The following is a 27323-nucleotide window of genomic DNA, read 5'->3' as shown; positions in this document are numbered from 1 at the left end:
GCTGCGATGAGGGAAGCTGTTCGGTCCCTTTGCTGTGCACAATGGAAACTGGCACTTCCAAAGGAGAGGACACCACGTAACGATCCTCTTAACTGTTCACATCTAGGTCATGACATCAAGAGTTCTTTGTCATCATTTATGCCACTCTTTCAGCAGCCTTCCCTGGAAATGGGAAACACAGGGGGACATAAGAAAAAAAAACAAACCAAAGCAAGCAGACAAGGATGTATAAAGCAAGCTGCACTTCTTGAGCTGCTCACAGTGCTCCGATGCTCTCCCCACCGGGCTTCAGAGACAAACAGTTGGAGAAGCAGCCCAAACTGGCCAGGTGCCCCAAAGGGAACTTCAACCAAGGGGGAGAAAGTGAGGGCTCATTTCAGGACACCAGCAGCTCAGGCGACCCTTTCAGTCCACGGGGTGAGATGTCCTGTCCTCCCCAGGGAGCAGTGGTACCTTCGATGAGGACAGCCCAGGCCAGAGAAAATTGTCTCCAACCATTTCACCTGCTCAGGCCATGCTGGAAATCCTGGGGACCAGCCAGTGCAGCTCTGCAGAGGCTCCCATGGTGGGACTGGCACCACCAGAAAGGATGGGCTTTTCCTTGCTGCCACCCTGAGCTGCTCCAAGCCCAGCCTCAGGGCGTGATGTCTAGATGGGACACTGAGTTTGACCTTGCACAGTTGGCCCGCTCATCGCCTTTGGCTGAGAATACCAAAGCAAGAGCCATGTACAATAGGGACGGGAAGACTTGAAATTGAGCCCAAAAGGAAAGAATTTGGCCTACAGACTAACTTCTTACATGCTGCAGGACATGCCTGCTTGCCTCCCCCATGCTGCAGTAGCAGCTCAGGTGGATTTCTTGGCTTTCAGAAGACAATTTAAATGAAAGGCTAAAAGATCCCATCTCAGACCCTTCAGCAAGTCCACCCTGACTGTGGTGTTTACCTTTGGACTACCAGTCTTGTTCTGCTGGGGCAGATGGGAAAAGTCTGCAGAGGGCTTTTGCTTTTTTAGCCACCCTAAAACAAAAATTCGGAGATGCAGATGCTACGAAAACAGGATGTCAGCTTTTGTCAGAAAACATCACAAGAGGTTTGAGGTTTTTTTTATTTTAGCTGCCTCTCTCTCTCTCTCTCTCATTTTCTTACTCCCTCCCTCCCTTGCACCCTCCTCCCACCTCCCAATTTCTGTTAGCACTCAGCACACGGTCAGAGGAAGAGCGGAGGAGATGGCGGTGGCTGAGACACAACTCTATGCAAAGGTGTCCAACAAGCACAGGACCAAAAGCACCTCTGTACTCCTCGAGTCTCTCCTCGCCAAAGGATTCCCAGCTTATATCGCGTGAGTAATGTTTTCGGCTGCCTTTGCACAGTAAGAGGTATTTAAGATGTGAGAGGTATTTCTCATAAGATCCTGACAGCAGGCAGCTTGCTTCTTTCATCAGGAGAGCGTGCTGCTTCCTGGGTGTGATGTCCCTATATGGGGATCAGACCTGTCTTGCTTTGAATTTCTTGTAGAGCAGTGTGTATTGCTCATATTGCAAAAACAACCTGCTTTGTATCCATTTTTATGAATACTGTGTATATCTGAAGACACACGCCCTTCCACGTCTTCAAGTTGAGAGGCTTCACAATGACTTAAGAAGCTGATGTCCATAGTTTGCTCTTGGGATATATCCTCCTTCATTTTTTCTGCTTATCACTGTTATTATAAGGGAGTTAAATGTGAATGTAATTTCTACCCAAAGTTTTTTGCAGGCCTGGCAAAGATCTCCTGCTGGATTTTGTCACTGGAAACTGTTTTAAAAGAGCAGGCTTTCCTTAACAAGATGCCACATAAGTCTGTCAATTGTTCTTCCTGTCTTGAATCAGGATCTTGTTCCAAAAGCATGTCCTACCTGGAAAACGTAATAGTAAAGAATAAGGCGCAATTCATGGCAACATCAATGGATGAGAGATTAACTGGTGGCAGCTAACCAAGTTAATAAAAAAGAAATGTGGTGGTCACTCCTCCCCAAACATTGCTCTGGTTGGACAGGGAAGTTTTGGGGAGGATTTTCCAACTTCTGAAGGGCAAGTATGGATGCTTCAGTTCAAACTGTTCAAAAAATAATTTTTTTTTAATTTAAATGTCAAAGAACCCCTCAGAAAAATATTTTAGAAAGGAGAGCAATATCTCTCCCTTTTGACTGAAAATTAAGCAAGTTGAAAAAGCTCCATTCCTAAGTGCTGTGTTGCTTTTTTAGGAACAGCTGTGTTTAGTGGATCAACTTTAGACATGATGAGCGCAGCTTACAAGGAAACTGTGGGTCCCTTGTTCCCAGTTATGCACAGTGGAATTTTAGCTGTGCAGCTGAAAACCTGGCTCATCATTTCTCTAGTAATACTGTAAGTTTGGTCACCCTAAAGTAATGGTTAGTTTTCGAATTTTTTGTCCTGTATGTGATGTTCTTCAAATCCCCTTCGAAACACTTCCTGCCATTACTGAGATGGCTTTGTGCTTTCCAGGTCAAAATCAAGAAGCAGTGGCAGAAGTACTAGGCAAATTGACATAAAATGACAAAATGGTCAAAAGCACTTTATTTTTTAATTTATTTGCTTTTATTGACTTTAAGACCTTCAAAATTTTGATTGTGTTTTTATAAAACCTTTTAGCTGTCTCTGTAGTTCCTGGATTGAACTGTAAATTAAAGTACTGAAAAGTTGTTCTTTTGAGATGTCCTGGCCTGAGAAAAATGAGGCTGGGTGGAAATATTACAAAATCTTTCATAATGTAGAACCAGCATGCCAAAGCAACATTTCCCCAAAGAACAAAAACCAGATATGTGAAGATCAAGCCTAGCATCAGATCAACAAAATGGGCCTCCCCTGGTACTTACACAGAACTGAACTGTGTCAGCAGTTTCTGCTTTAGGGAAGAGCCAGTTTATTCTCGCCTTAAAGATACTATTTTTAATACAGATTTTCAATGGTTTATTCCTACTCTCTATCTGAGAGAAATTGGTATATACAGAATTTATTCTATGCATTATCTTTCAATCTTCACTGCTCGTCTTGGAAGCATAGGATGTCTAGTCACAGCCTAATGCTCTCCTGATGCTCAGGGCTCTACAAACCCTGCTGGAAAGCATCCTACAGCCAACATATATGATGAGATGAAAGGTGGGAACAGGCACAGAGAGGAGCACAAGGGAGCAAGGAGATAGTACTGAGCAGCATGACAGTCCGTGGTCTCAGGTCTCGCTTGTCTTACTATATTTACGATTTTGCAGGCCCTATGGTAAAGAAAAGCTGAAGTCAAGCTCCATTTGGCTTCAGGGCTGTTTGTACAGAGCTTCTCTCCAAGTGGGAGGACCAACATGGCATGAAATGGTAAAACATTCACTTTGAGGTGTAACAAGTGGTTGACAAAGTCTGACATCATTGGCCAAGCAGCGGCAGGCACTGACATTTCAACAGGATACGGCAGGAAAGGCTGCATGGGGAGAACATCAAAAATACAGGTTGTTTGTGTTTGATGTGATGGAGAAGGGGGAGCCAGCAGAGGCATGGAAAGAAAATGTGCAGTATTCAGTCACAGAGGACACGGGCTCGTTTTAGACCCGCTAGCTCATGGGTTTGCATTGATTTGGCCATGGTAGTTTATTTACTTTAAGGAGAAGAAAGGTAGAAGGTAAAGCTTGAGTGGAAAGACTCACATTAGCCCTCATCCATATTGAGCCCTGCTAAAGAGCCAGGCATGGTTGCACATACACATAAGTACATTTAAACATTTTTAACAAGCCCATATGTAGTTTTTCACTAGAGAGAAGACAGAAAGCTAGGAGGAAGCACCAAGGACGAACCTGAGTTCTGCTGCTTAGTACACTCATTGCACTGCTGGTGCGTGGTCAGGTGTCACAGGGATGGATGGAGGATAAAAATGTGAGGAGTCTAAATGAATCAATGCCCTCAGGACCCAGTGGCCAGAAAGGATGGCCTCAAGAGAGAAGGAAAGAGATGAGCAGATGCCAAGTACTTTAGCAGGTTTTCCTCCATGTCCACTGTCTCTACTTTCCCTTCATGTCTCTTCTGAGAAGTTTGTAGGTGGGTTACAGGGCTGGAAACGGGGTTCATGAGTGCAGGTGCTACTTGAACACTGGAATCCTTTACCCATCACCTAGCATTTAGTCACAAAGACTTGTTCATGTGAAGCACGTAGTTGGCATTTTGAAAGCTCTAGTGAGAAAAGGAAATGCAAATCCAATCTGACCCCAGAGAATGACAGTTGCATTAACAGAGAGAAACGTGAGATACTGTCCCTCATCTTGGAGTGAACTGGTGGCTTAGGTCTGGCTCTCTGTTGGCCTATGGGAGATCCTCAATCCAGATTTTCAAACCACAATATAGGTATGTTTTGCTTTGTTTATACGTGTGGGCTTGAGCCTGGCATCTTGAACCAGAACATTATCCTATGAACCAAGCAAACCCTGCTCTTACAGTGCATGGATGGATGGTTTACCCAACCCTAAGGAAATCCATAGTCAGTAGCGCTGCTAAAGAAACACCTCCAGAACACAAAGGAGGACATCCTGTGGGGAGGATAGGTTACCAGTCTTCAAGGAATTACAGACTTGCAGTGGGAAAAACTATCTGGAGGGCTTCAAGAACGTTAATATTTGTCAGGAGTAAGCTAGTTGTTGAAGGTCCTGTCTGTGCTGGAAAATAGACTTGGTGACCACAGCATGTCCATTTTTTCTTTCTAGGAGTTTTCTTTCTGTTATTCTGATGAATCCGTTTTGGTTTTTTTCTAGGCAAAAAGCCTTGGTTGCTACTGGACAAAAGACAATAGAAGATGCTGCAAAATGGTAAGTACCTGTAATTTCTAAGGAGTGCTTTTGCATTAAACCTGGCTAAAAATCCTTGTTCATGTGCTGATTCTGTCACTGAATTTGAAGTTAGCTGCCATAAAAAACCCTGCATCTGAGTTCCTTTTTTTTTTTCATTTTAATTCACACAGAGAAAGAAATAATTGTATTTGTACTTATTCTGGGAAGCGAGGTTATTTGCAGAAGGTCCGGGGTAAATCAAAAAAGCTGGGGAGGAAAGGGCAGTCTTGGGCAGAAGCAGCTGCTTTTACCACAGTGATGTTAGTCAGTTCATGGGACCAGCTGCTCTGGGCAGACACTTCTTCTCAGTTTTAAGCCTCCTGCTTATTTATGGCCATGGCCGCCGAGGTCTGCTCACTGCCTCTGCAAGGCGTTCCCGTGCTCCAAGCCAGGATTGCGGGCACGCATCGGGGCACGTCCGGGAAGGTGCTCAGAGGCACCCATGGGGTAAATGTCCTCCCTGCCTCGGCACAGCGCTCACACCTCGTGGTGTGCACCCATGGGCAATGGGCACGGGGCCTGAGGGGGGAACCTGGACTCTCTGTCCTGAAGGAAAGGAGGAAGGAAACAGGGAAAGTATCTGTAAACCCATGGTTGCAGTTACAAACGTGTGCAGTAACAACGTGGGGTTAAATGGCAATGGCTGAAGGCAAACAGCCCGACCTCTTCCCTTGAGAAAGGCTCATTATAAAATAAGCTGAAAGGCTGATGGTCAGAGGGACATATCATTAGAGTCAAAATGACTTGTTAATCTTGATCCCTACAAAGTTTTTTCCTCTGTACCAAGACTCCCACAGAGTATTCATATGCTGATTGATAGTTGATTTTTTTGCTTTAATCCACTCTGCAATCAAATCCAGTCTTTCCTTGCATTCTCTTCTGGGTTTTGTTGTGCTTTTTTTTTGGCTTGGTTTGATTCTTTCTTTCTTTTTTTCTTTTTTTTGTGAAAAGCCAGAGGAGACATTTGAGAATGGCAGATTCTTCCCAAATAATTTTTTTTCAGGGATGCCACCATGCTTTCCAACAATCACTCCCAATCCAATAGCTGCAAAGCCAAACATACAGCATGTGCAGAACATAGTGGAGTATATTATCATGTGGGATACGAGTTTCTAATCTTTGCTTGTGCATTTTCTGATTTGTCTTGTTTGCTTTTGCCAGGACTGAATAAAAATGCTAGCTCTTTTTGAGTATTTTTTAAATCTTCAGTTATTTTTCATTTTGGCATTCTTCAACATTTTCTCCCCATTGCTTCTTTTTCCTCCTCCAGCCCTCTGTTTCCAGTCATGAAAAAGGGGGGAAAATAACCCCCAAAAACTTAAAAAAATCTTTTTGTTTTCTTTCATTTTCAGACATTGAAAGAAGTGAAGGCACATAATAAAATGTAAAGTACACAAAAAATAAGCAGAAGAAAAAACCATTCTCCATTAGTTAGTATTTCAGAGGGAAAATTTGTAAGGAGCTTTTATTTTAGCTTTTCATTTGTAAGAAAATAACAACCTTGTATTTCCTTTTTCTGGTCTCTACTATGGATGCCTTCAATCACAGGAAACAAGAGTAAGCAGTGCACACACTTACTTTCTGTGATACGCTCTTGATTTCAGGTTGCACTCCCACTGCAATGATCCCTCTTTGGATGACCCAATCCCTCAGGAGTATGCTCTTTACTTGTGTCCCACCGGCCGGTTGCATAACCACCTGCAAGAGTTTTGGAAGGAGAGCAAGCGCCAGTGTGGGAAAAACAGAGCCCATGAGATTTTTCCACACATCACTCTCTGCGATTTCTTCACGGTAAGGCACAAAAGATGTGCAAGGGTCAGATATCAACTACTGGTGAAACTGGGCCACCTGCCATTGTCTTACACCAGAACTTCTCCGTGGTGATCAAACTGACATGACCCACGTCCAGGCGTGCTTGCTTAATATTTGAGTGTTCAGCCCCTGCGTAGGCACCGCAGGCTTTCTTCCCACCACCCACTTTAGCTACCCACCTTAGGCCTCAGCATACCTAAAAATTGGACACTGGGGCCGGTGGGATGCTTCAGGGTAGCTGAGTGACATGTCTAGCATCTGTCTAGAGCAACCCCGTGCAGTCCAGGCTGCACATGGACCTGCCAGCAGGAAGCACTGCTCCCTGCATGCAGCTATCGGCAGGCTTCAGAGACTGTGCCCATTGCTGCATCGACCTAGGATGTTAAACCTTCCTGGCCAGGGCAGCAGTGGCTGCCTTCAGCCAGCTGTGCAGCGGTGACAGCATTATCGTAGGATGTAGACAACTTTGGTATTATGCCTATGGGAATCTCAGGGAAACCCCTGCCTCCTCCAGAGCGCCCCAGCCAGAAGGTCATTGCTACAGTGGCGTGTCCCAGTCTTTACCCTTTCTATTGAAGCTTGGATGTTGTGAAAAAGAGAGAAGCAGAATGCACAGGGATGGAAGGAGCAAGGGGAGGCAGGCTGGAGTCCGGCAGTGCAATTGAGTCACTTCGTCAATAATTTAACATGGAAGTTAGGCTCCTGAGCTGGACTCCTGGTGGACTGTTTTCTGGTTCTAGAGATCCTACTGTCCTCCTAGGTGGCCTTCTGAATGCTGGGTAACCCTCTAGAGAACTTCCCAGCAGAGCTGCTTCTCCTGCATAGGTGAATGTGCCAGTATCAGCAAAGACCAGCAAAGAGTCACTGGTCTGGAAAAACTCTGGAGCCACCTGGAATCCCGTTTTCGCATGTTGATGGTGCAGCACATGAACACCAGCTGCAGCCGAGATGCGCTGAAAGAGACATGAGCTAGAGCAGCTGGACAAAAATTATTCTGTTGATCATACTTTTACGCTAAACCATGCCACTAAGTATAGACAGTGAAAATAAGAGTATTTTGTTGCAAAATATTGAATGGTACCCTGTAGCTATTAATCACAATTATACAGAACAAAAATCATCAATTAATAACGAATGCCATGCTCTTGAAAGGTCTCAAGTTTAAAGGCCTGCCCCTGGAAGAGAAAACTGAATTGCAACCCTCACCTCGCGCATCTCAGCCCCGTTTCAGGTAGCATAGTTCTAGGGATAAATGCACCCTCCGGTGCAGTTCTCTGCTCCTTGGCTGTCAGCAAGAGCTGACCTGGGCGCCTCACAGGCAGAAAGCAAGATTCACTGACCTGGCTCCCACCTCCTTCTCTTGACCTGGCCCTCTCCTGTTTCCTGACTCCCCATGTCTTTTGCAGCTCCTGGACTTGTCGGCCCCAGAGGAGCCTGCCGCATGGCACTTGCCCTGGTGCAGGATCCCACCCGCCCCTGTCCCCCCACAGCCCAGTCTGCCCGGTGACCCCTTGGTGCAGCCCTCCTCCCTGTGGCCTGAGAAATGCTCAAGAGAGAAAGACGGTCTAAGCAGGAGGAGCTCCTTTCTTCTCTTCTGCTCTTCTGCTTCAGCAGCTTGACCCCGTGTAAAGGCTAAATGGAGAAATAGCTCTGCGGAGGAGAATAACGCAGCACAGAAATGGAGCATCGTTGATGTTTCTGTCTTTGGCTGGACAGCACAAATTCCATCTTTGTCTCTTCACTTCTTAAATTGCTTAATTGCCACTTTTTTGTGGAAGCATGGCTCTGTACAATCCTTTAATTTACTGTGATTAGAGCATTAAGGATCATAACGACAAAGATGCCTTATGAATTTTGCTAGGTATGTTGCTCAGCATCTGAGATCTCGAGGTTTTAGCAGGAGCGATTTCAGCTAAGGATTGTAGGATAACAATAACACAAATTTGTACTTAGAATTGAAGAGAGAAATCATGATCCCTGCCGCATTTCAGACAGGTTACTGCACACCTGTCAGACAGTAAAATCTTTTGGCTCTTTCCTACCCAGGCTAGATACACCTCCTGGTAGAAGGCTCCATCTCCTATTATAGCACCAGGATACTGTGCTGATGAAACTGCCCAATATTACTGATTTTAATACCAGGAATTTCAGGCAAGTTCATAGGTGTGTTGTCTTAGGAAGTCCAATGCCCGCACTGTTTTCTGGTACTACTGTATAACACAGGCTACAATAGTGGCTGTTGAGCTGGTGGGTAAAGCCTGCTCCTCCTGTTTTCTTTCAGTGTGAAGACCAGAAAGTGGAATTATTGTATGACACCTTAAAGCGAGTCTGTGATAGCTTTTCACAGTGCTTTCCGCCATCCATCTCCCTATCACTACATTCATCCACCACCTACCTTGGCTTCTTCATTGGTGACAGCCATGCAAATATCCTCAAAGAGTTTGCTCTGGCATTCTCATCAGAGGCTTCGGCCCTGGCAGGTAGGACCAACATCAGAGGGAAATGGGTGGGTCGTAGCACAAATGTTTAGGCATGGTACTGAAAACATCTCCTGTGTCTCCGGGGGAGTTTAGCTGATGTTTTACTGCCAGCAAACACCCTTTCCTCCTACAGATTTGAAAACAGCGTGGCTAGGGGAGCGTGTTTTAGACTTTGAAGACACAGTGCTTTTGTCTAGAAGCTGAAATGGTTGGCCGTGTAACTTGATAGGCCATCGATCGGGATATACAAGATAGGCAGGGATATAATACTCCCTATTCCCAGACTTCCATCCCCATGGTGCTGTGGCCCAGCCTGATGGCCCAACTGCATCCCTGAGAAATACGTCCTAATCCCCACTCCAGTGACTTCCAAGGGAAACTGCATCACCAGTGGAGACTGAAGGGACACAGCCCCAGCATAGCTTCGTCTGGGAGAAACGAGTTCAATACATCTCAGACTGGGAGAGGAATTCAAGCCCTGTTCAGTTTTTTCTCCCAGCTGAAGCCAGGGAGCAAATCCAGTCCAGATATGTGAATTATTTTGGCATGATTAAAACCACGACATTCTGCAAAACTATTATTCAGCGAAACTATGATCTACTCTACTACTAATTACTATGATATTTCCTGCATCATGCAAAGCATGTAGGATAAAACAAGAAGAGCTTTAAATGACCTTCGCTTCCATGTTGTGATGTGATTGTTTCATTCCTAGATTGCCATGTGAAGCCCTGCCTAAAGCAGCTCCACCTTACCTTGGCTCACAAGTTTTATCCTCACCATTACAAGACTTTGGAACAATTGGCCAAATGCATTAACCCAGGGGAGACCTGCCAGTGGGTAGCTGCTCTCTACTCACGGGACATGCGTTTTGTGCATTACCAGGTACTGTCATCAGATTTATTTAATTTACTGAACCCGTGGTCAGATTCTTTGCTACAGTCGTCTTGCCTTTTTTTTAATGAAGAAAATCGGTGCATGCACAGTACAGTGTTTCAAAAAGCATGGTTGTTTCAAGTACCTCTTTGGGTTGCAAAACTGTACTCATGAATCAGTAGAAGATACCTTTATGGTAGGCTGCTTGACCTGCATGACAGCAAGGTCTAATTCCAAACTCCAGCAGAAAAAACTGATTTTACCATGACATGAGAAAATAAAAGAGACAGGAAATGGTGATCCTTGAATATTTGCTAGGATTTGTCAAATCACAGTTTTGCAGTGAAATTCCATTCAGCAAAGTTAGTTTTCTTGAGTGTTCCAGCCATGATGAAAACTGCATAGATTAAATACGAGCGAGCAGGGCACAGTTCTCACTGATGATTTTCTGCTTAACAGACTCTTAGTTAAAACCAGTCAACATTTTTCCAGTTCTCATTTCCAAATTTACTTTATGGAATGATCAAATTTTGTAGTCAGATCAGTACATCGCTTTGTCACAAGTCACATATTTGATTTTGGTCACATGCAGGAGAGCTGCAAGTAATCACAAAAACAGCTGATAACACTTTTGCTATGTTTGCTTTCAAATAAGTCTGTACTAGTTACAGGAAAAAAGTATTTTTTATGAAAACCAAGTGCCTATTTTTACACATAGTGCAAATGTGGTAGTGTCTTCCTTTTTCTCTGCTGAAGTGCCATTAAAGAGCACATGGCAGAGTGGAAACTAGTACCAATTGCTGTGTTCAGTGGTGAGTTGAACAAGCATCCCCTGAACTGCTGCGGCACATGCAGCAGCGGGCTCCGGGCAGCAGCCTGACCCTGCTGCGTGTTCCCCCCAGACGCTGAGGGCCCTCTTCCAGTACAAGCCCCAGAACATCGACGAACTCATGATCAACGCCGGGGACTTCATCTATGTTGACCCGACGCAGCAGTCCGATGTGAGCGAAGGCTGGGTGATCGGGACCTCACATCGGACTGGCTGCAGGGGTTTTCTTCCTGAAAACTACACTGAGAGGGCCAACGAGTCAGACACATGGGTTAAGCACAGGTAAGTTGGAGTTTCATTGGTGTTGCTTTATGTGAGCTGCTCTTCCTACTGGGGAGCCGTGGCAGTTTTCCTCCTCACCGTGAGCTGTGGGCTGCCAGGCGGGAGCTGGAGGCGGCGTGGGCAGAGGAGAGGGGGGTCCTGGGGGTCTGGGTGGGATGCTGAGACTTCTGGAAGAAAAGACATAAGACACGCATCCACAGACACCCAGAGTTCGTTAGTTCAGCTGCTCAAGGGATGACCTCTGTTTGCTCTTGAACAACCTGAACATCCTAATGAATTTTAAAAGACCACGTTCTGCCAGGCAGGCTGAGCCTTCAGCCTGGCTCACTGCTTTCTTCTTTCTTCTTTTTTCTCATTTCAAGAGCTTGCAAAGTTAACTTGAAATGAAACCATGCGAAGGTTACTCCACCACCTTGAGCCCTTGTCTTGTTGATTTACCCTGTATCAGCAGGCATCTCTCTGGCTTCCTGCACTTTGCTCTGCAGCTGATAGTGTGGCTGATGCTACTTGTAGATTAGAGCTGATTTTTCTAAACAGGGAGGTGTAGGTGCACTTCTTGCTGAGTTCTCAGAGGCAGAGAGGAGGCAACCAGGTAGTATTTCCTGTTTGAAGATCACACTTTAGCAGGGTTACACACAATATATGCCATCAATTCGTATTATTTTAGCCTCATTTTTCCTGGGCAGATTCTAAATCAAGAACAAAAAGTGATGAAGTGGATGGCCAATATGCAAAAAATATCGAACGGAACATGAATCCTGACTTACACGTGTCTGTAGACAAAATCATGACTTAAAAATCTCTTCTATTTGTGTTTGCGCCCATATGTTTGTGTGTGTGTGTTGCTTCTGCTTTTTCTACAGGGAATATGTTTTTGTAACAGCTTCAAGACCCTTCACCCAAACTGAAAATGAACCTAATGTAAAGCTGAATGGAGAAGTCCATAATCCTAGTATGTCAAGGAGCGTAACCAACGTACTTTCTCTTCAGGTAATTGGTTTTTTCCATTTCTTATCTTTGCCATGTGCTTGTGCAGATATACTATTAATTAAAAGTATTTAGTAAATTTAATAGTATCTTCCTTTTTCTCCCTCACATTTTCATATTATGTTGTAATGCACATATATATACACACACACACACTCATACACTCATACTGTATGGTGTATAATATCTCATGAATATTTTGTAACGTATATGATGTATATTACTCTTGCCTTCTTTCATAAAACTCTTTTCGTTCCTGTCACAATAGCACAACAGATGAGTTCTCTGCTCAGCTTTCTCTGTGCACAGTCTTACTGGGCAAGCTGTGCAGAGGTATGGTGACAAGTCTGACAAGTGAGATGCAGGCGTAACTTCCCCTGACTTTCATACAGGTTCATAGCAGAGTAACTAGAGCAGAATTAGGCTTATTGTTCATTGTTACTTTTATGTCCAGATTCTATGGATGTCACCTTGGTCGTTTATGTGGTCCCAGTTCTTAGCACATTTAAATGTTTCATCTTCTTTTGTGTTTTTAGATACATAGCTAATGCAAATAACTGCATAGAACTGCAGCAAGAGAACAGCTAGCTGGAAAGGTTAGCAGCACTGATGGGATCACATTTTTGTCCCAGTTTCAAAATCAACATGTATCACTTTTTTCCCAGGTTTTCCATTGGTCTTCTGGTAGGAAGAGCAAAACAAATAAGGACTCTGTTTTTTTATCTACAGCATATTTGCACCTGCACTGCCTTATTGGCTCTGACTGTCAGGGATGCCAAGACAGTCCTTTCCAGCACACTGATACGCTGCAGAAACCCGTTTGGGCTTGCTGACCCCACAGCCTCTCTTCTCGCTGTGCTGCGGGATAACCCCGGCTTCGTTTGTGTTAATATCAGAGAAACTTGAGGGCACCTTGAGGGAACTTCCATCCTGGGGTGTCCCAGGACGCTGTGTGTACGACTGTAAGAAAGAAACTTCTGCACAAGTCACACGTCCTTCCACTGGCTCTTGATTGCTCTCGGCCTCTCTTATCTAGCTCATAACTGTGGCAGAGCCACCGCTTGGCCCGAGGAACATGTGTTGCAGATGTGCACGTCTCCAGTCTAGGAGTTTCCCCGGCCTCTGGGTTCCTCCTAAGCAGAAGAGCAAGACCACAAAACCTTAGTTTTAAACTCTGATCTTGTGGCGGTTGATTCGTGTTTCATGGCAGAAATGCAATAGTGTTTAGCAGAATACATGAATATAAATCTCATACCACTTCTTAAGAATTCCCTTCTCCTCTGCTGAAGATACACATCTCTAACCTCAGTGCTGCAGCAGTAACGCTGCGATGGGTTACTGTTGAAAAAGTTTTAAAGCCTTTGACCTGTTCCTCCTTATCTTCTCATCTGTATTTAACGTGCATTGTATATTAACCCCCAACTACTTAGAACTTATTTGTAATTCCATGCAGTCTGAGTAAAAAAGTGGCCTCAGAGGAGATCTGGGTTTACTGTTGACTTGGCCACACAGTTATGAAAAGTGTAAAAGTAGTGTTTTCATTAGGAAAAGAAGGACGAGCTTGGTGTTAGTCCTGTTATGGAAAAGAGCATTACTACTTAAATCTTAGCTAGTTTCCCTCTTTTGTTTATACCAACCGTATGATATATACTAAAATTATAATTCCTTCCCACACTGGAATTAAAAGATCTGTTATCAGCACTACCTTTCACTAGTGTGAACACAGAATTAAGACCTTATCTGTAACCCCTGAAGGTCAGGGATCTCTTTCATTTGCCTTCAGTAGAGAGCCAGTCAGGCTTACTATTGTCCTAAAGATGATAGGCATCTATTATAGCAGCTCCTGTCTCTCCCCTTCTGTGCTTGTTATAAACCTCCCAGGACAAGTCTGCTGTTCCTTCCTCCATCAGGCAGCATCCAGGAATCCAGACTTTTCATGCAGGTTATATATAATATCGTAATGAAAAACTCTTTTTACACAGCTGTCTCAGAATGCCACCCTGCGAAGAGGTGTGCTGGTGATGCGCCACGGGGAAAGAGTTGATCAGGTCTTTGGCAAATCTTGGCTTCAACAGTGCTTCACTGCAGATGGTGAGTAAGATAATGGAAGCATCTTAGCAAATCAGAACAAAAACCAATTAACCCCATTAATGGGTACAAGAGATTTAGTCTCCTACGTGTAAATGTAAACACTGACACAAAAGAGTGAGTAACATTGGAAGTCAGGCTTGACCTGACAGCACTGCTTTGACCTGCACCTAACCAGTATGTCCTAAAGGCCTCCATGTTTATGTTGGATAAACTCTGCAGAACAAGCAAAGCTCTTATGATACTGATGGACGTGTGTCTCACTGACGGATGTACAAAACACAACATCTCTACCGCTCGTTACACAAGGTGGTGGTTCTCAGACCCCCCCACCTTTCCGCGCTTGAGTCAGAATCATGGTCTGTCGATCAGAGTCACAGTACGTCACTACTCAAACCTGGGGAAGAAGAGCAAGAGCAAACCATGGTGGAAATGAGATGTCAGCACTGACCTAAATTAAAAGCTGAAGTTTTTGGCCCTCGCTCTCAAAAAAAGTATGTTTTGAGGTGAAGAAACTGACCCAGAACAGGGAAATATGTGTCAGGAGGAAGGAGGGGAACAAGAAGGTGGGAGTTCAGAAGGAGGAGCTTTGTGCTGAAAGTCTCCTTTGTTATGCTGGAGATCTCCTATCTTAAATGTGCAAAATTCACACTAGATAATGAGGGTGGTACCTTCTGGCTGCATAATCAATTCATTGGTTTCATTTTTCTTCAGTGGAAATGTTGTTTTTTGTCATTTTGGCAATGGTAAAAGGATACCGATATGGAGTGGATTTTTGTTTCATTTGAGCCCCACAAAGCCGAATTCTCACAATTTCCTGTCCTCTCTCTCCTCCCCCATGTCGCTCCTTCAGAACTTGCAAAAGAGGTGCTATTTTGTTAGGCTAGGTGATTTCCCAAGCCAGTGTTGTGACCTTAAAATGTAATCTCTTTAAGGTAATAGTAGTCACCAGGTTTTTTCACCAGTGAGACACTGACTATGTCTGTAGTACTCAAATAACCCTGTAGGCCTCAGTTCAGGCACTGCCCCGTGATCCCCCAAACTGCTTAGTTATTAGCTGTCTCCCTGGCATGGTTTTGGCTGATGGCAGCTCCCCCTCACAGTTTCCAGGCGAGGTCTGGGGAGGGCGCAGACCAGGGTCGGTCCCCAGTGGACAGGCAGCATGGATGTTTGAGGTGGAGGGAAGAGGGATTAGCTCCTTGGGCAGATACCCTGCTTCTTCACTTGCCCTCATGGCCAGAGAACGGGCCCCGACCTCTTTCGTTTGCCAGTCAAGATGTCACTCTGGGCTGAGTTTTCAGAACCAGCCATTCAACCATTTGGAAGAAACGAAGCTGTTATAACGAGATGCAGCCTGTGTGTTAGCTGCTGCCTCCCTCATACCGCGGCAAAATGTCCCACCTCATTTCAGGAAGATACTACAGAGCCGATCTGAACTTCCCTTCCACCCTGCCAAAGCGGAAAGACAGCATGAAGCATTTTGAGTACGATCCTCCTTTATCTTGCTGTGGTGTTTTCCAGTCAAGGCTTATAGGTAAGCTGGATAATATCCTACTGCAAATGTAAGTGTTTGGGAAGCAGGCTTTCATCATCTGCAAAAGCTCATACTGGCTTTGTAGTAGAAAAACTTCCTAGTAGCACTCATTGTGATAACACTTCTCTATAGGCAACCACTGCAAGATCTTGTTAAATAGTAAAATAGAGAGTGGGGCTGGTTGCTTATCTTGGAGACCTGTTCTGCCAGTTCCTGGCAAAGAAAGTTAAAAGAAAGAAGCTGCAACACTGGCTGTGCCCTGCTGCGTGTCTGCAAGGGACTGATGTTTTATGCAGTTGTCACTGAATGGGCAGTGAGGAGTGAAGGGGCTGGCCAGAGGAAGCAGCTTCGTGCTCAGCAGAGTGTGGTCACCTCATCACAGGTACCTGACAGCTGGGTGGTATGGGTTAGTCTGACTCAGTTCACTCACCAGATGAAGCTGTTTCTGGTCCCTGAGCAAGCACACCTGACTGTGACAATGCAAGTCTGGTGCAAATGCTTATCTCTGATGAGTCAGATGCATGGAGACAACCTAACTGTTGTTTGCAGATTTTGAGTGAATCTTCTGTAACTATCTTTCCAACACTCATTTTAAACTTGCTGTTGCAACCAGAATGAGCTTTTTAGTAAGCTCAGTCAGCCGATAGTGTGAAAAAATGAATAGAAAGGGACCGTCAATGTATCCCATGTCAATGAAACTGAAAAGCTCCAAGCTGTTTTTTGCAGAAAGTGTTTTGTAGTAGTTTCTCATCTGTCATGATTTGTAGAAGAGCAACTCACTTTGCTGTTCCCATCCAGGGGAAGCTCTGCTGGACCAGGAGGTGATAGTCAGCTACGTGTATTCGTCACCTGCACTCCGTTGCGTACAGACAGCTCAACACATACTGCAGGGTAAGGCAGCAAAACCAGCCAAGTGCTTTTGCCACGGTGAAAATGTCTTCGTCAAACTTTTGTGAAGTCTCTGAGATGAGTAATTAAGAAGATGTACGACTTTGTGGTTATTTGTTGTTATATTTAAGCAGGGAAGACAAGGTGGTTTTGTCTAGCTAGTAATATAGGCAGTAATAAACCTGCTGCCATGTGTATGGTCTGGAGAGTACTATCCCATTAACTCTAGTCCTCGCTAGTCAAAATGGAATCTAATGTTATATGAAACAGAGGCGTTTCACATCTGGTTGAATTCAACATTAGTAGCTGCTCATCAAATCACCACTGCCACCTCTTCCAGAAAATATTTTGAGCCAAAAAGCAAATTTTTCCAGTACTCTGAAGGATACATACGTGAATGAGGGAAGACAGCTTTCTCCTGAAAGCATTTACCTTTGCAAGCCAAGCTGTTTTAATTCCTTCATATTGCAGAACCTCTTTCCTTCTCCTTCTCCCCCTCCCTTTCCCTCTCTTCTTTTTTCCTCTCCTGTCCCCTCCGACAGGTCTGTCAAAGGTTCACAGTTCATTACCATGTTTACATCAGAATTGCAATGGGAGTGTATTTCTTCTGGGAACTAGTGCCACTCAGTAACCTCTCTTGAGAATAATCAACAAAATAATATGTCTTTGGACAAAGAAATTCCATTTCTAACACTGTAGGACAATTTATTGCCCCACCAAGGACCACTGAGCAAAATGCTGTATAAAAATGGTAAAAACATTTCCTGTCTAAGGTTTATTCAGATTGCAACATTACTGAGGTCTTTTATTCTATTCTCTCCTGTACTTTGCAGATCATCACAAGAGAGCTCCAGAAATAATAATGTAAGAATTTGTAGTGCCTTAACATTAGTCAGACAAGAATATAATGTTGGCTTCATTTAATCAACACAATCCTCTCTTGTTTGATAATAAGTAATTCTTTTTAATTAATGAAAATATTGCAGCGAACAAGGTAGAATGTACAGCACAAATGTAACACTTTGAGTGTACCTTTCTCTTCTTAATAAATATTTCTTGTTCTTGCAGGGCTTAAATTAGATCAAAAAGTCAAAATCAGGGTGGAACCAGGACTGTTTGAATGGACCAAGTGGGAAGCAAGCAGAGTAATTCCTAACTTCATGACTGTGACAGAACTGGCAGAGGCCTGTTACAAAATAGACACAAGTTACAGGTAATTGCTCCATATCTAGCTGTTAAAGCTGTACTTTTTTTTTCCCTGAGGTATTTCTTCATCTTTTTATTTGTCATAAACCATTATGAACTCTGCAAAAAATGGGTCATTCTGATCAAATTCAAGTCTGCATGATCTGTTCCTAAAATACAATATGCTGTCAGCTGTCTTGTGCCAAGAGTCAACTTTGATTGCTGCTCTGACACAGAGACACACACGCACACTTGGGAATGTGCACGCACGTAGCACGCAGGTGCACCTGCACAGGCACAAACATCTGATACTCGTGTATGGGACCAGCCCTGCTTTGGTGTTGCCTTCAGATCCACCGGCTCAGGCCCATGATTTGTCATGCACAAGGATAGCTGCATTATAGGCATTAGTGTCAGGTACCAGGCGTTTTGTTTTTACCTTTGACTCATGTGAAGCACACTTTAGAAATGTGAAGAATAACCTGTCGGGTAAATAATGTGCTGGTTTTCAGCGACGAAGAAATGTGACTTTAGAAAAGATTAGTAAGCCCTTTGTTTAGGGTCTTCAGGGCAGCAGCAAGAGGTCTGCCCCACGGCAGAGGGTGAGCACAGGCTGGGAGGTGGCAGGGAGCACAGCTGCATGCCTGAAACGTCGCTGGTTTGTGTCACTGAAGCAACAGCTACAAGAGGAAAGGAAAGCGGGGGGGCCACCCCCGTGCACCCTGGGGCAGAGCCACGCAGGGTCTGGGGAGAAAGAGGTAAGCCCGACAGGAGCCAGCTGTCCTGCTGGTTTTGGGGGCAGGCAGGACAACAGCGTTTCACTACAACTGATGTTTGTGCCAAATTTGGTTGGAGAGGGGGGTTGTTTTGTTTTGAGTTGCTCAAAGATTACTGCTGTGCTCAGCAAGGACTTTTGGGGGCCCTCACAACTTGTGGGGGTGATGCCTTTTCTGAGCACTTGCAAACCACAGCAGGGCAGGAAATTATAAGCCTCCAATTCAATCTAGCTCCTCATCTTGCTCACAAACCAGGCTGCTCTGTGTTCACAGTGCACAGCCAGATCCAGGAAATTACTCAGCTAATAAAAGTGAGTGTCTCTGGGGTTTCCCACATACACAAGAAAGGGGGAAAGGAAACTTCTCATGTCTTAATGCATTTCTTACAGCCAAGCATCTTCATTTGAAATTGCATGACGGAAGAAAATCCTTCATTTTCTTGGATTATAGTGCTTTCTGGTGTGTTTTACCACCAACAGACTGTTTTCCCTAGGTTTTTTCGGTACACTTGCCTCAAAAGAAAGTGTGCAAATGCAGAGCAGTGGGAAGTTCAGAGAGGAAGCTCTGAAGCAATGCTAACTACAGGGTTCACAGCTCACTCGGGTCCAGGCAAAAATAGGATGGATGAGCTATAAACTTGTACATATTTTGCCAGTTTCTTCCCGTCACATGCGGAGTTCAAAATCCTCAGGTCCCACGGGCTGGTTTTACCATATTCACCCACTGCAAATGACAGCCTTCAACTATGTTAAGTCCCTGATCATTCCCTGTCAGTGTTTCCAGTGCCACTAAGAGGCAACGAGAGTGTGCTGAAATGTTTGCTGCTCATGCATTGTGTGCTGAGATGAAATCACCTTGAGGTCCACTGCACCCAGTTGCAGACATCTAAGAGCTGGGTGCCCAGGCTGTGATGGTTAGCTAACAGCCTTCTCGTTGGTGGAAAGAAGGGGACTCCCAAGACAGTGATTTTCCATCTTAGATAGCCTATGTCAGACACTTAAAATAGCATGAATTGCCCTCTGAAGGGGCTTACTTGTCTCCATTGACCTAGCCAGACACTTGAGTTGTAGGCAGCTAAGGTCGGGTGAGATTAACTCTGCCTCTCTCCTCTCACGGTCTCACAGAAGCAGAGGGTTGGTAGGCGTTCCCTGTCCCAAAGCAGGATAAATTCTGTCTTTGCTGTTCCTGCTGTTAAACACTGCCAGTCACGGTGTAAGACGCTTTTTTCTTTCCTCTTCATCCTTTGCATGGAGGACAGACCCTTCCTTTCCTCTTCACAACAGCCTTTTGTAGACTGTTATCATGTCCTTCTTCAGCCTTTCCTCTGAGGTGAACTCTTCCCATCCTCCCTTGTAGGCTGTGCTTTCTGGACCCCTGTTCACTGCTCCTCTCTGGATTTTTGCTTGTTGGCCCTCACCTCACCTGCCCTGTAGCACTCACAGCTGGACACAGCACTCCCACCGAGACCTTAGCCTGGGCTGAGCACTCCTGTTGCTATTTAGCCTGGAAACCACTTGGGCTAGTGCTGGGGATGCTCAGTTCTGCTGCAGGACGGCTGGTTAATAACAAGGTTAATACTGAAGGGACTGAGGTGCCAACAGGACAACATGTTAAAAAAAAAATTGCAGCTCTGCCAAAAGGCAGACCAGTTTTGAGTACCCCAATCTAGACTTGTCCAACCTAGCCAGGATTAATATTAGCTGTGATTAACAATCCAGCATGAGCCTTTCACACGGTTTTGTCACGTATTTTCTACTGCTGCCATTTGTGCTGACATAAGGTACCAAGGACTCGCCTGTGAAAGTACACTGTGATACCATACCTTACTACAATATATTAATCTAATCTCACTCCTGCCTACTCACTGAATAAGGAGACAATCAAATTGGAGTGAGTGGGACAGTTGTTTGCAGAAAAAAAAGTTAACACCCTATATTGTATCACAACACATGGCTAACTATTTGCCAGCTGTAGCAGCAAACGCTTCCCATTCCCAGAGAAGGCAGATTAAGAGGATGACATGAAAAATAGAAAGTGAGTTTGGGGAGCTTTTATTCTGTTGCCAAGAAGCCCTGATTCAAGCATCAGCTAAGTGGGTAGATATCAAAGACAGGAGCCTGTTGAGAGGCAGCAAATGACTGTGGTCCTGCTGCCTATTTTGCCCATTCCGCAGCTCTGGGAAGGCTGTCGGGGTCTCCCATCATCGGGAATTTGGTGTTCCCAGCCACCTACCCTTGGCACCACCAGCCACGGCACATCAGGGCCCTGCAGGCTCTTCCCCACTGCCGCCGAGCTGGGGCAGCCTCCAGTCCTCCTCCCAGGGCTGGACAGAGCTAGTGTCCTGGAAGCCGCTGCAGAGCCTTGGGACAGGTCTATGCAGGGTGCATGGCATCCATGAACCCAAGCCCTACCGGTCCTGTGGGGCTGCCCTGATTTGTAGCAGTTTGAAGGTCTGGCACTTACTTGTTTGGGAAAATATTTATTCAGTGTCTGAAGAGCCCCGGTATATAAAAGAAAGAAGAATGCCTGGTCTCAGGAGAAGAAGTGCTTGGATGCTTAGGAGTGGTGCATTGTGATTAATGTCCCTGGAAACACTTTTTTTTTAACTCTAGGAGTGAAAGTCTTTACTATCCATTTGTCCAGCTAATGCAGATATGCCTCGTTTGTTGTTGATTTTGATTTGCTTTGTTTATTACAGAGACTAACACTGAGGCACCAAACCTTGAAAGCATTCACATCATCAGTATCTCACCTTGGTTTGAACTCGGTCAGGATTGCTAGAGCTGGGCAGCTCTCCAAGTCTGCAGTCCATAGCTGGGCAGTGGTCCTTGCCGACAGAATTGCTCAAAACTTAAGCTTTTCTTAGGCATGAATCCTACTTTAAATAATCTCTACTGTAAACTACAAGTTTTATTAAAGCATGGTTTTCCCTGCATCTGGTGCTTTATGAGCTATGAGATTTAGCCATAAGATTTAATGGAAATTACTGTGGGGGAAGCTAATGCTCCATGCAAGCTGAGGTAGCAGTATGTCAGCCAAGTCAGTAGATAAAACCTATATCCTTTTAACCAGGTGCCTTTCCTCTGGTGTAGTCATTCAATAGTGCTAACAGTGTCCCAGTGTTCATCTAGATTAACATATATTTGTGATTTTATTGTCAGGGGTAACTTCCCACTCTCTTCTCTGGTTACATCGGAAAGTTATGAAGAATACGTAAGCAGAAGCTCTGCGGTTATAAAACAGATCATCACTGCCTGCCCCAGCAAAGGTAAAGGTTTCAGATCTTTGTATATTGTCAGACACTTTCAGTAACAGGAACTGGCAGAGATTTGCCAACAGAAACATTTAGCATGAGTTGTTGGTATTGCACAGAGCTTAAGATAAGACTCTTAGTCCTTGTCCTGGGCTACACTAAATTAAAATACATGCAATTTATGCGATAGAAATGAAAAAGCAAAATTAAACAGAAGACAGTAGAGTACTAAATTGCAAGCGTATACTCTTTGCTTGGTCTTTCTACATCGGCATGTAGCTCAGCATAAGATAATATACTTTTCTGGAAAGCTTCTTTCTCTTTTCCTAGCAAATGCTTTCTCTCACTAGCTGGCATGCCTACAACACACCAGACTTTTTCTGACCAGCACAATACACCCTGCCACGTTATCAAAGAGGTCTGCAAAGATGAACAGCCCCAAAAGAGCCTGATACCCATCTCCTGATGGGTAACCTGACAGTGCTGCAGCTCCCTTACTACTTTCCTTTGCTTTTTCTGGTGTATCAGGTGTCATCCTCATTGTGGGCCATGGCTCTTCCTTGGCATCTTTCACCCGACCTCTGATAGGGCTCCCGCCCAGAGACAGCAGTGACTTTGCCCAGGTGGTACGAAAGGTAAGAAGATTTTTTTTTCAGCAGGAAGCTTTCTTTTTGTTTTATTATGCTTTTAATGAGGAGCCTGCTTACACGGTGAGACATGCGTATAACTGCATGCCAATACCAATGACATTAGCTTTCTCATTATAAAGGGAATCTCATGTAGTTTTAGCAAAGCACTGGAGGTCAAGAGAAGGATTTTCTCCTGGAGAACAGTATGTGACTAGCAGCTAAGTCTTTGGAGAAGATTTTCATGCAACTCCCCTGGAAAGCCAATGCCAGGTAACACCTACAGACAAGAGGCACATCTGGAAACCCCTCCATCTGGGGCTAGCCTCCTTCCTTTAGAAACAGGGCTAAGAGCCTTCCCTCTCCTCCCCATGGTGCTGTGAGTGTAACCTGCAGCTACATTCAGTGAGTCACTCTTTAAGAAGCTGTGTGTTTTTCAAATCACTGTAAGTTCACAACTTTGGTGCTCAGCTACAGAATGAAGTGGAGAAGGGTTTTCTTGCCAGCTTCACAAGTGGGGCCTGTGCTTGAGTCTTGGCCACTGAGGTTTTTTGTTTACTTTATTTGTGTATTATCACCAGTGGCAGAATTCTTCAGCCCAGTTTTCCTTACCATCTGTCTTGGTATGACCAACCAGAGAATTCAGTCTTTGGATATATTTTTACTACCACTATCAATGCATAAGAAAGACTGAATATATTTTGATGATCAAATCCAAGTGTGAATGTGGGGTGATGACACAAGTTCGGCTTTCACCCCACAGGCCTCCAGTCTGGTTTTAGTTCATTTCAGAAGTGGCAAAATGTCCTGGTCTCTCCTCCAGGACAGTCTCAGGGTCTGCTCTCTCCTGTAGCAAAGCTCCCTCTTTCATGTCAAAGCAATGACCCTGCTAGTAACTCTGCTGGTAACTTCTTTCCTAGATCCCTTCACTGGGCATGTGTTTCTGCGAAGAGCTAAAAGAGGAGAACAAATGGCAGATGGTCAACCCACCAGTGAAGACATTAACTCATGGAGCAAATGCAGCGTTTAACTGGAGAAATGGTATCGTGGAAGATTAAAAGGCTGGCTCTGCCTTTGCAGTTGTCAAAAATGAGTCAAAGACAAGTTATGGTTCAGCACAGTCCAGTGATTCATCCAGAAGACTTACAGTGGGTGGGAAATACCCTCTACGAGTTGTCAAAGCACAGAAAAACACTTCCGAGTTCGGTGCCTGAATTTTGTTTTTATTTCAGTGGCTGGGAAGAAGGAACCTAGGAACTGGTGTGCAAGTGAGAAATAACTCTTCTGGTGGTGAAGCAAGTACCTTTTAACCTTTTCTGAGAGTACCAACATTTAATAAATATGGAACTACCTGATTATAAATTCCACTGCTAAAAGCACTAAAGTAGACAATGTTGCATTTTCCAAGACCGAGATTCAGCCAGTAACAATTGCTTTTTTTCATGCACTTGAATGTTTTCAGACAAGCAGAGAAACTGGGGCTGAAAAAAAGTCATCTCCTACCCGAAGAGGAGATCAGCTCTACCTAAAGCCACTGGGTTTCCTTCCTGTTCACTCCGTCAGTTCTGCGAGAGCAAATACCACACTGACTATTTATTTACCTCTTTTACAAAGGAGGTCCATTCTCTCTCACAACAGCTCCCCATTCAGCAATTCCTGAGCGATCCATATTGCAAAAGGGACTAAATGATTCCTTTTTGAAGAAAACTGAACTGATTGCTTTACTATTGCTGGGACAAAGAAAGATGCCCTGCATTACTGTACTGGCGACAAAACCGTGATGTGAGCAACTCTAACTGCTGAACACTTCCTGAGATGGCACTCGCAGGACAACAGCTTTGCTTTGTGCTGTTCCGTGCCAAATTGTACAAATGGTGACACACTCACCGGATGGGTCACCTGAAAGGTCTCTGTAGCTCTCCTCTTGGTGATTTGTTTAATTAAGGGAACATAGCCCTGAAATTTTATGCACAAACAGGAGCATGCCTTTCCACGGTCTGTTTTCCTTTCTAATTTTCCTTTCTAGTTATTCTCTCAGATAACTACCTCTGGGAAAGCACAAGTGTTTCTTTCAATGAAAGGAAAAAATGGAGGTTTCTCTTCCTCTCTTAGCATGACTAAAAACGTTTCCATTTTCACTCTTCATCTCCCTGCTCTTTCTTGACATATCTCTGCATGCACACCGTTAGCCATCAGGGCATGTGGTAGAGCCCATCCAACGTTCAGGCTTTGGGGCTGAGAGGTGTCTGACAAGCATCCTTATCTGTGGGTGTGGAGATTTCCTATCTCAGTCTTGCACCTGAAATTATTCATTTTGACATTCTGGCTCTGGTGAAGTTGCTTGAGTTCTTGCTTTTCTGACAGTGCTGTAATTTTAAAGTGAAAATCAAATGCCCCAGGGCCCAGATGGGGGCTCTTCAGCTAGCAAGCGATGCACGGAAGGGCATAAGACTGCATCGCTGGTTGCAGCTCGAGTGCATGTGATGGGTGCCTATGGATGCAGCCCCGGAAAAAGGTAAAAACCCCAAGCGCCATCACAGCCTCTTCTTGCTCCGGGGGAGCAGGATGCCACTGCAGCACTGAGAAGACTGTGGCTTGGTTACTTCTCTGCATCTCACCCCATCACGCACTTGCTGTCAGCTGAGAGGGGCAGGTGAGGTGAGGGACGATTTCGTGCTGAGCCCCGAAGGCAGTGGCAAGGCTCCTCTGTGGTCTTCAGGGAGGGCTGTGAGTCAGAGGTCTAGCTGAGAAAGGGCTGTACGCTACAAGAAAATCAGCACATAGGGGAAGAGCAAGGTGATGAGGGAGGTAGCAACACCTCTGCCTTGCACTCAGCCATGCTAACAGCAACCAGCAAGGGGCTGCCACCACACCACCTGCTCCCTCGGGCTGGGCTCAGCCCCGACCACGGGGGCAAGCCCGACCCTCTGTTGGTGACAAGCAGCCCCTTTGGGCGCCCTGTTTCCTGACCAAGGAACCTGTCCAAGTGGGAAGGGAGGAGGAAATGGGGACAGCGGGGCAATGGAGGTGGCATGGGGCAAGGACCTGCGGGTATGGAGTCCGCCCTAACTGACAAGAAAGAGAAAAAGGAAACTTCCTTCAAGAACAGGAGTCTTCAAAGCCACTTAAAAGACAGGTCATTTCTAAAGAATTAATGACATAAAATTTCAAGTGCTTTCATGAGAAATTTTCCTCTATCTTTTTAGAAATAGTGTGGGGTTTTTTTCCGTCATGCTCTTACATATTAATCCTAGATCATGCTGCAAATACCAGTTTGGGTTAAGAATCTGGGTCTTCTTTTGAAACACCAAAATAAAATACCAAATGACATCTCTCCCTTCACCCAATGGCATCAGAAGAATTGTCAGGGTGAGTCTGTCGTGAAAAGTAACCTGTAAGAACAGCATCATCTCCTTTCTTTGAACAGCTTTCCTATGCTGCTGCCACTGTGTACAACATAGAAATGAAATACTTCTCTTTGCTTTTTGCTCCTTTTAGTCTGCGGAAATAACGTTACTAAAAGCCAGTTTACGGCACTCTAATCCTGTTATTGTCCATCAAGTTCCTATCTGAAACGAGTGCATGCAGGCTGCCCTAAAGGCAGGTGTCAAGATGGGAGAAGGACACGGCTGGGGGAAGTGCCTCTCTGTCTGGCAGGACCTTTCTTACAGGTCGGGGCACAGGGGAAGGATTCAACCGGTTCACCCAGTCTTGGCATCTAATCAAATGTGCGCAGAGCATGAACAACACTATTTGCAAACTAAACATACTTAACAGGCAGATTGCTAAGACACTTGAACTGAAATCCCACTATGCTTTTTTTTTTTTTCACCCCCAATACAGATGCACTCCAATGAATTTTATTTCAGTGAATGCAGTGAATTAAACTTCAGAGCATGCGGGAAAGAGGGTCTGGGGACTTAAATATTTCTCTTGTGGTGGTTTCTAATCCAGACACTGCAGTGCTAAGCAGGTGAGGACAAATGCTTAGTCGCAAAATACTGTCCTTAACTTACAAAGACTTCTCTATTTCTACCGTCCAAATCAATTGAACAGAAAGAACGGGCGGCAGAAGTAGCAAACCATTGAAACTGTTATCTTGGTCTTAATAACAAAAGGGCAAGGACAAGCTCTTCTACTTACAAGGACCCCACTTTTGGCTTTCCTGGGACCCCATGTGAGCACAGGTTCACCTCTAAAGAACACTTTTTAGGATCAGAGCTGAAATTATATCTTTAACATACAAGGGTCCTTAGTTGTAAAATCTAGTGCTTAGGAGAGAGAGAGAATTCCTAATGTGGTGTGTTCGTAATATGAAACTAATCACTGAACACAGGTGAAATGAAGAAAATGTCCTTGGAAGCTTCGAAGTTGTTTTTGTGGTAAGCAAAAGAAATAGGAAATTCTTCTCCAGTTTCTTGGGTTTTAAGCAACTTCAAAAAATAGATGTTCCTTTACTCCATTGCAATTTTCTTTAATTGGATGGATTTCATTACAAAGTTATGTACTTTAATAGGTGCTTTTAGTACTACCTAGAGAACCTGAAGGTTTTGTTTATATCTTAAAAACTGAAAATATGAATTCTTTGATAAAGACCGACAGTGAAGTTAATCTGTGGTGACACCTTGTGGGAAAACATAACCTCAGATTTACATGACTAAGTAAGATCTTCTGGTGCAATTGAGGGATGGGGAGGAGGAGCAACGTTTTTTCGAACAAGAATGCTCCTTCCATACACTTTGAAAGGATAGTAAAATAGAAATTTATAATAATGTTTGAGACTACTTTTAGGCAGAACTGCTTGGAGAGACACTTGAGTCCAGTTCTTCTGAAAAGCAAG

At 44.6% G+C, this 27323-nt stretch overlaps 1 protein-coding gene across 1 annotated transcript; it reads left to right on the top strand.

Annotated features, from left to right (window-relative positions):
* Positions 1 to 1228: 1228 nt before the first annotated feature.
* Positions 1229 to 23541, top strand: UBASH3A (ubiquitin associated and SH3 domain containing A). The gene is made up of 14 exons (XM_050910389.1): positions 1229 to 1341; positions 4793 to 4846; positions 6472 to 6658; positions 8961 to 9159; positions 9875 to 10044; positions 10938 to 11146; positions 12010 to 12136; positions 14125 to 14224; positions 15633 to 15755; positions 16554 to 16646; positions 17712 to 17856; positions 21766 to 21878; positions 22386 to 22492; positions 23404 to 23541. Exons 1-14 carry the CDS (start codon positions 1229 to 1231, stop codon positions 23539 to 23541), a joined length of 1878 nt encoding a protein of 625 aa, XP_050766346.1.
* Positions 23542 to 27323: the final 3782 nt, after the last annotated feature.

The sequence above is a fragment of the Gymnogyps californianus genome, chromosome 1 (assembly GCF_018139145.2).
Source record: "Gymnogyps californianus isolate 813 chromosome 1, ASM1813914v2, whole genome shotgun sequence".
NCBI classification, from domain to species: domain Eukaryota; kingdom Metazoa; phylum Chordata; class Aves; order Accipitriformes; family Cathartidae; genus Gymnogyps; species Gymnogyps californianus.
This window is presented reverse-complemented; position numbering and strand designations above follow the sequence as displayed.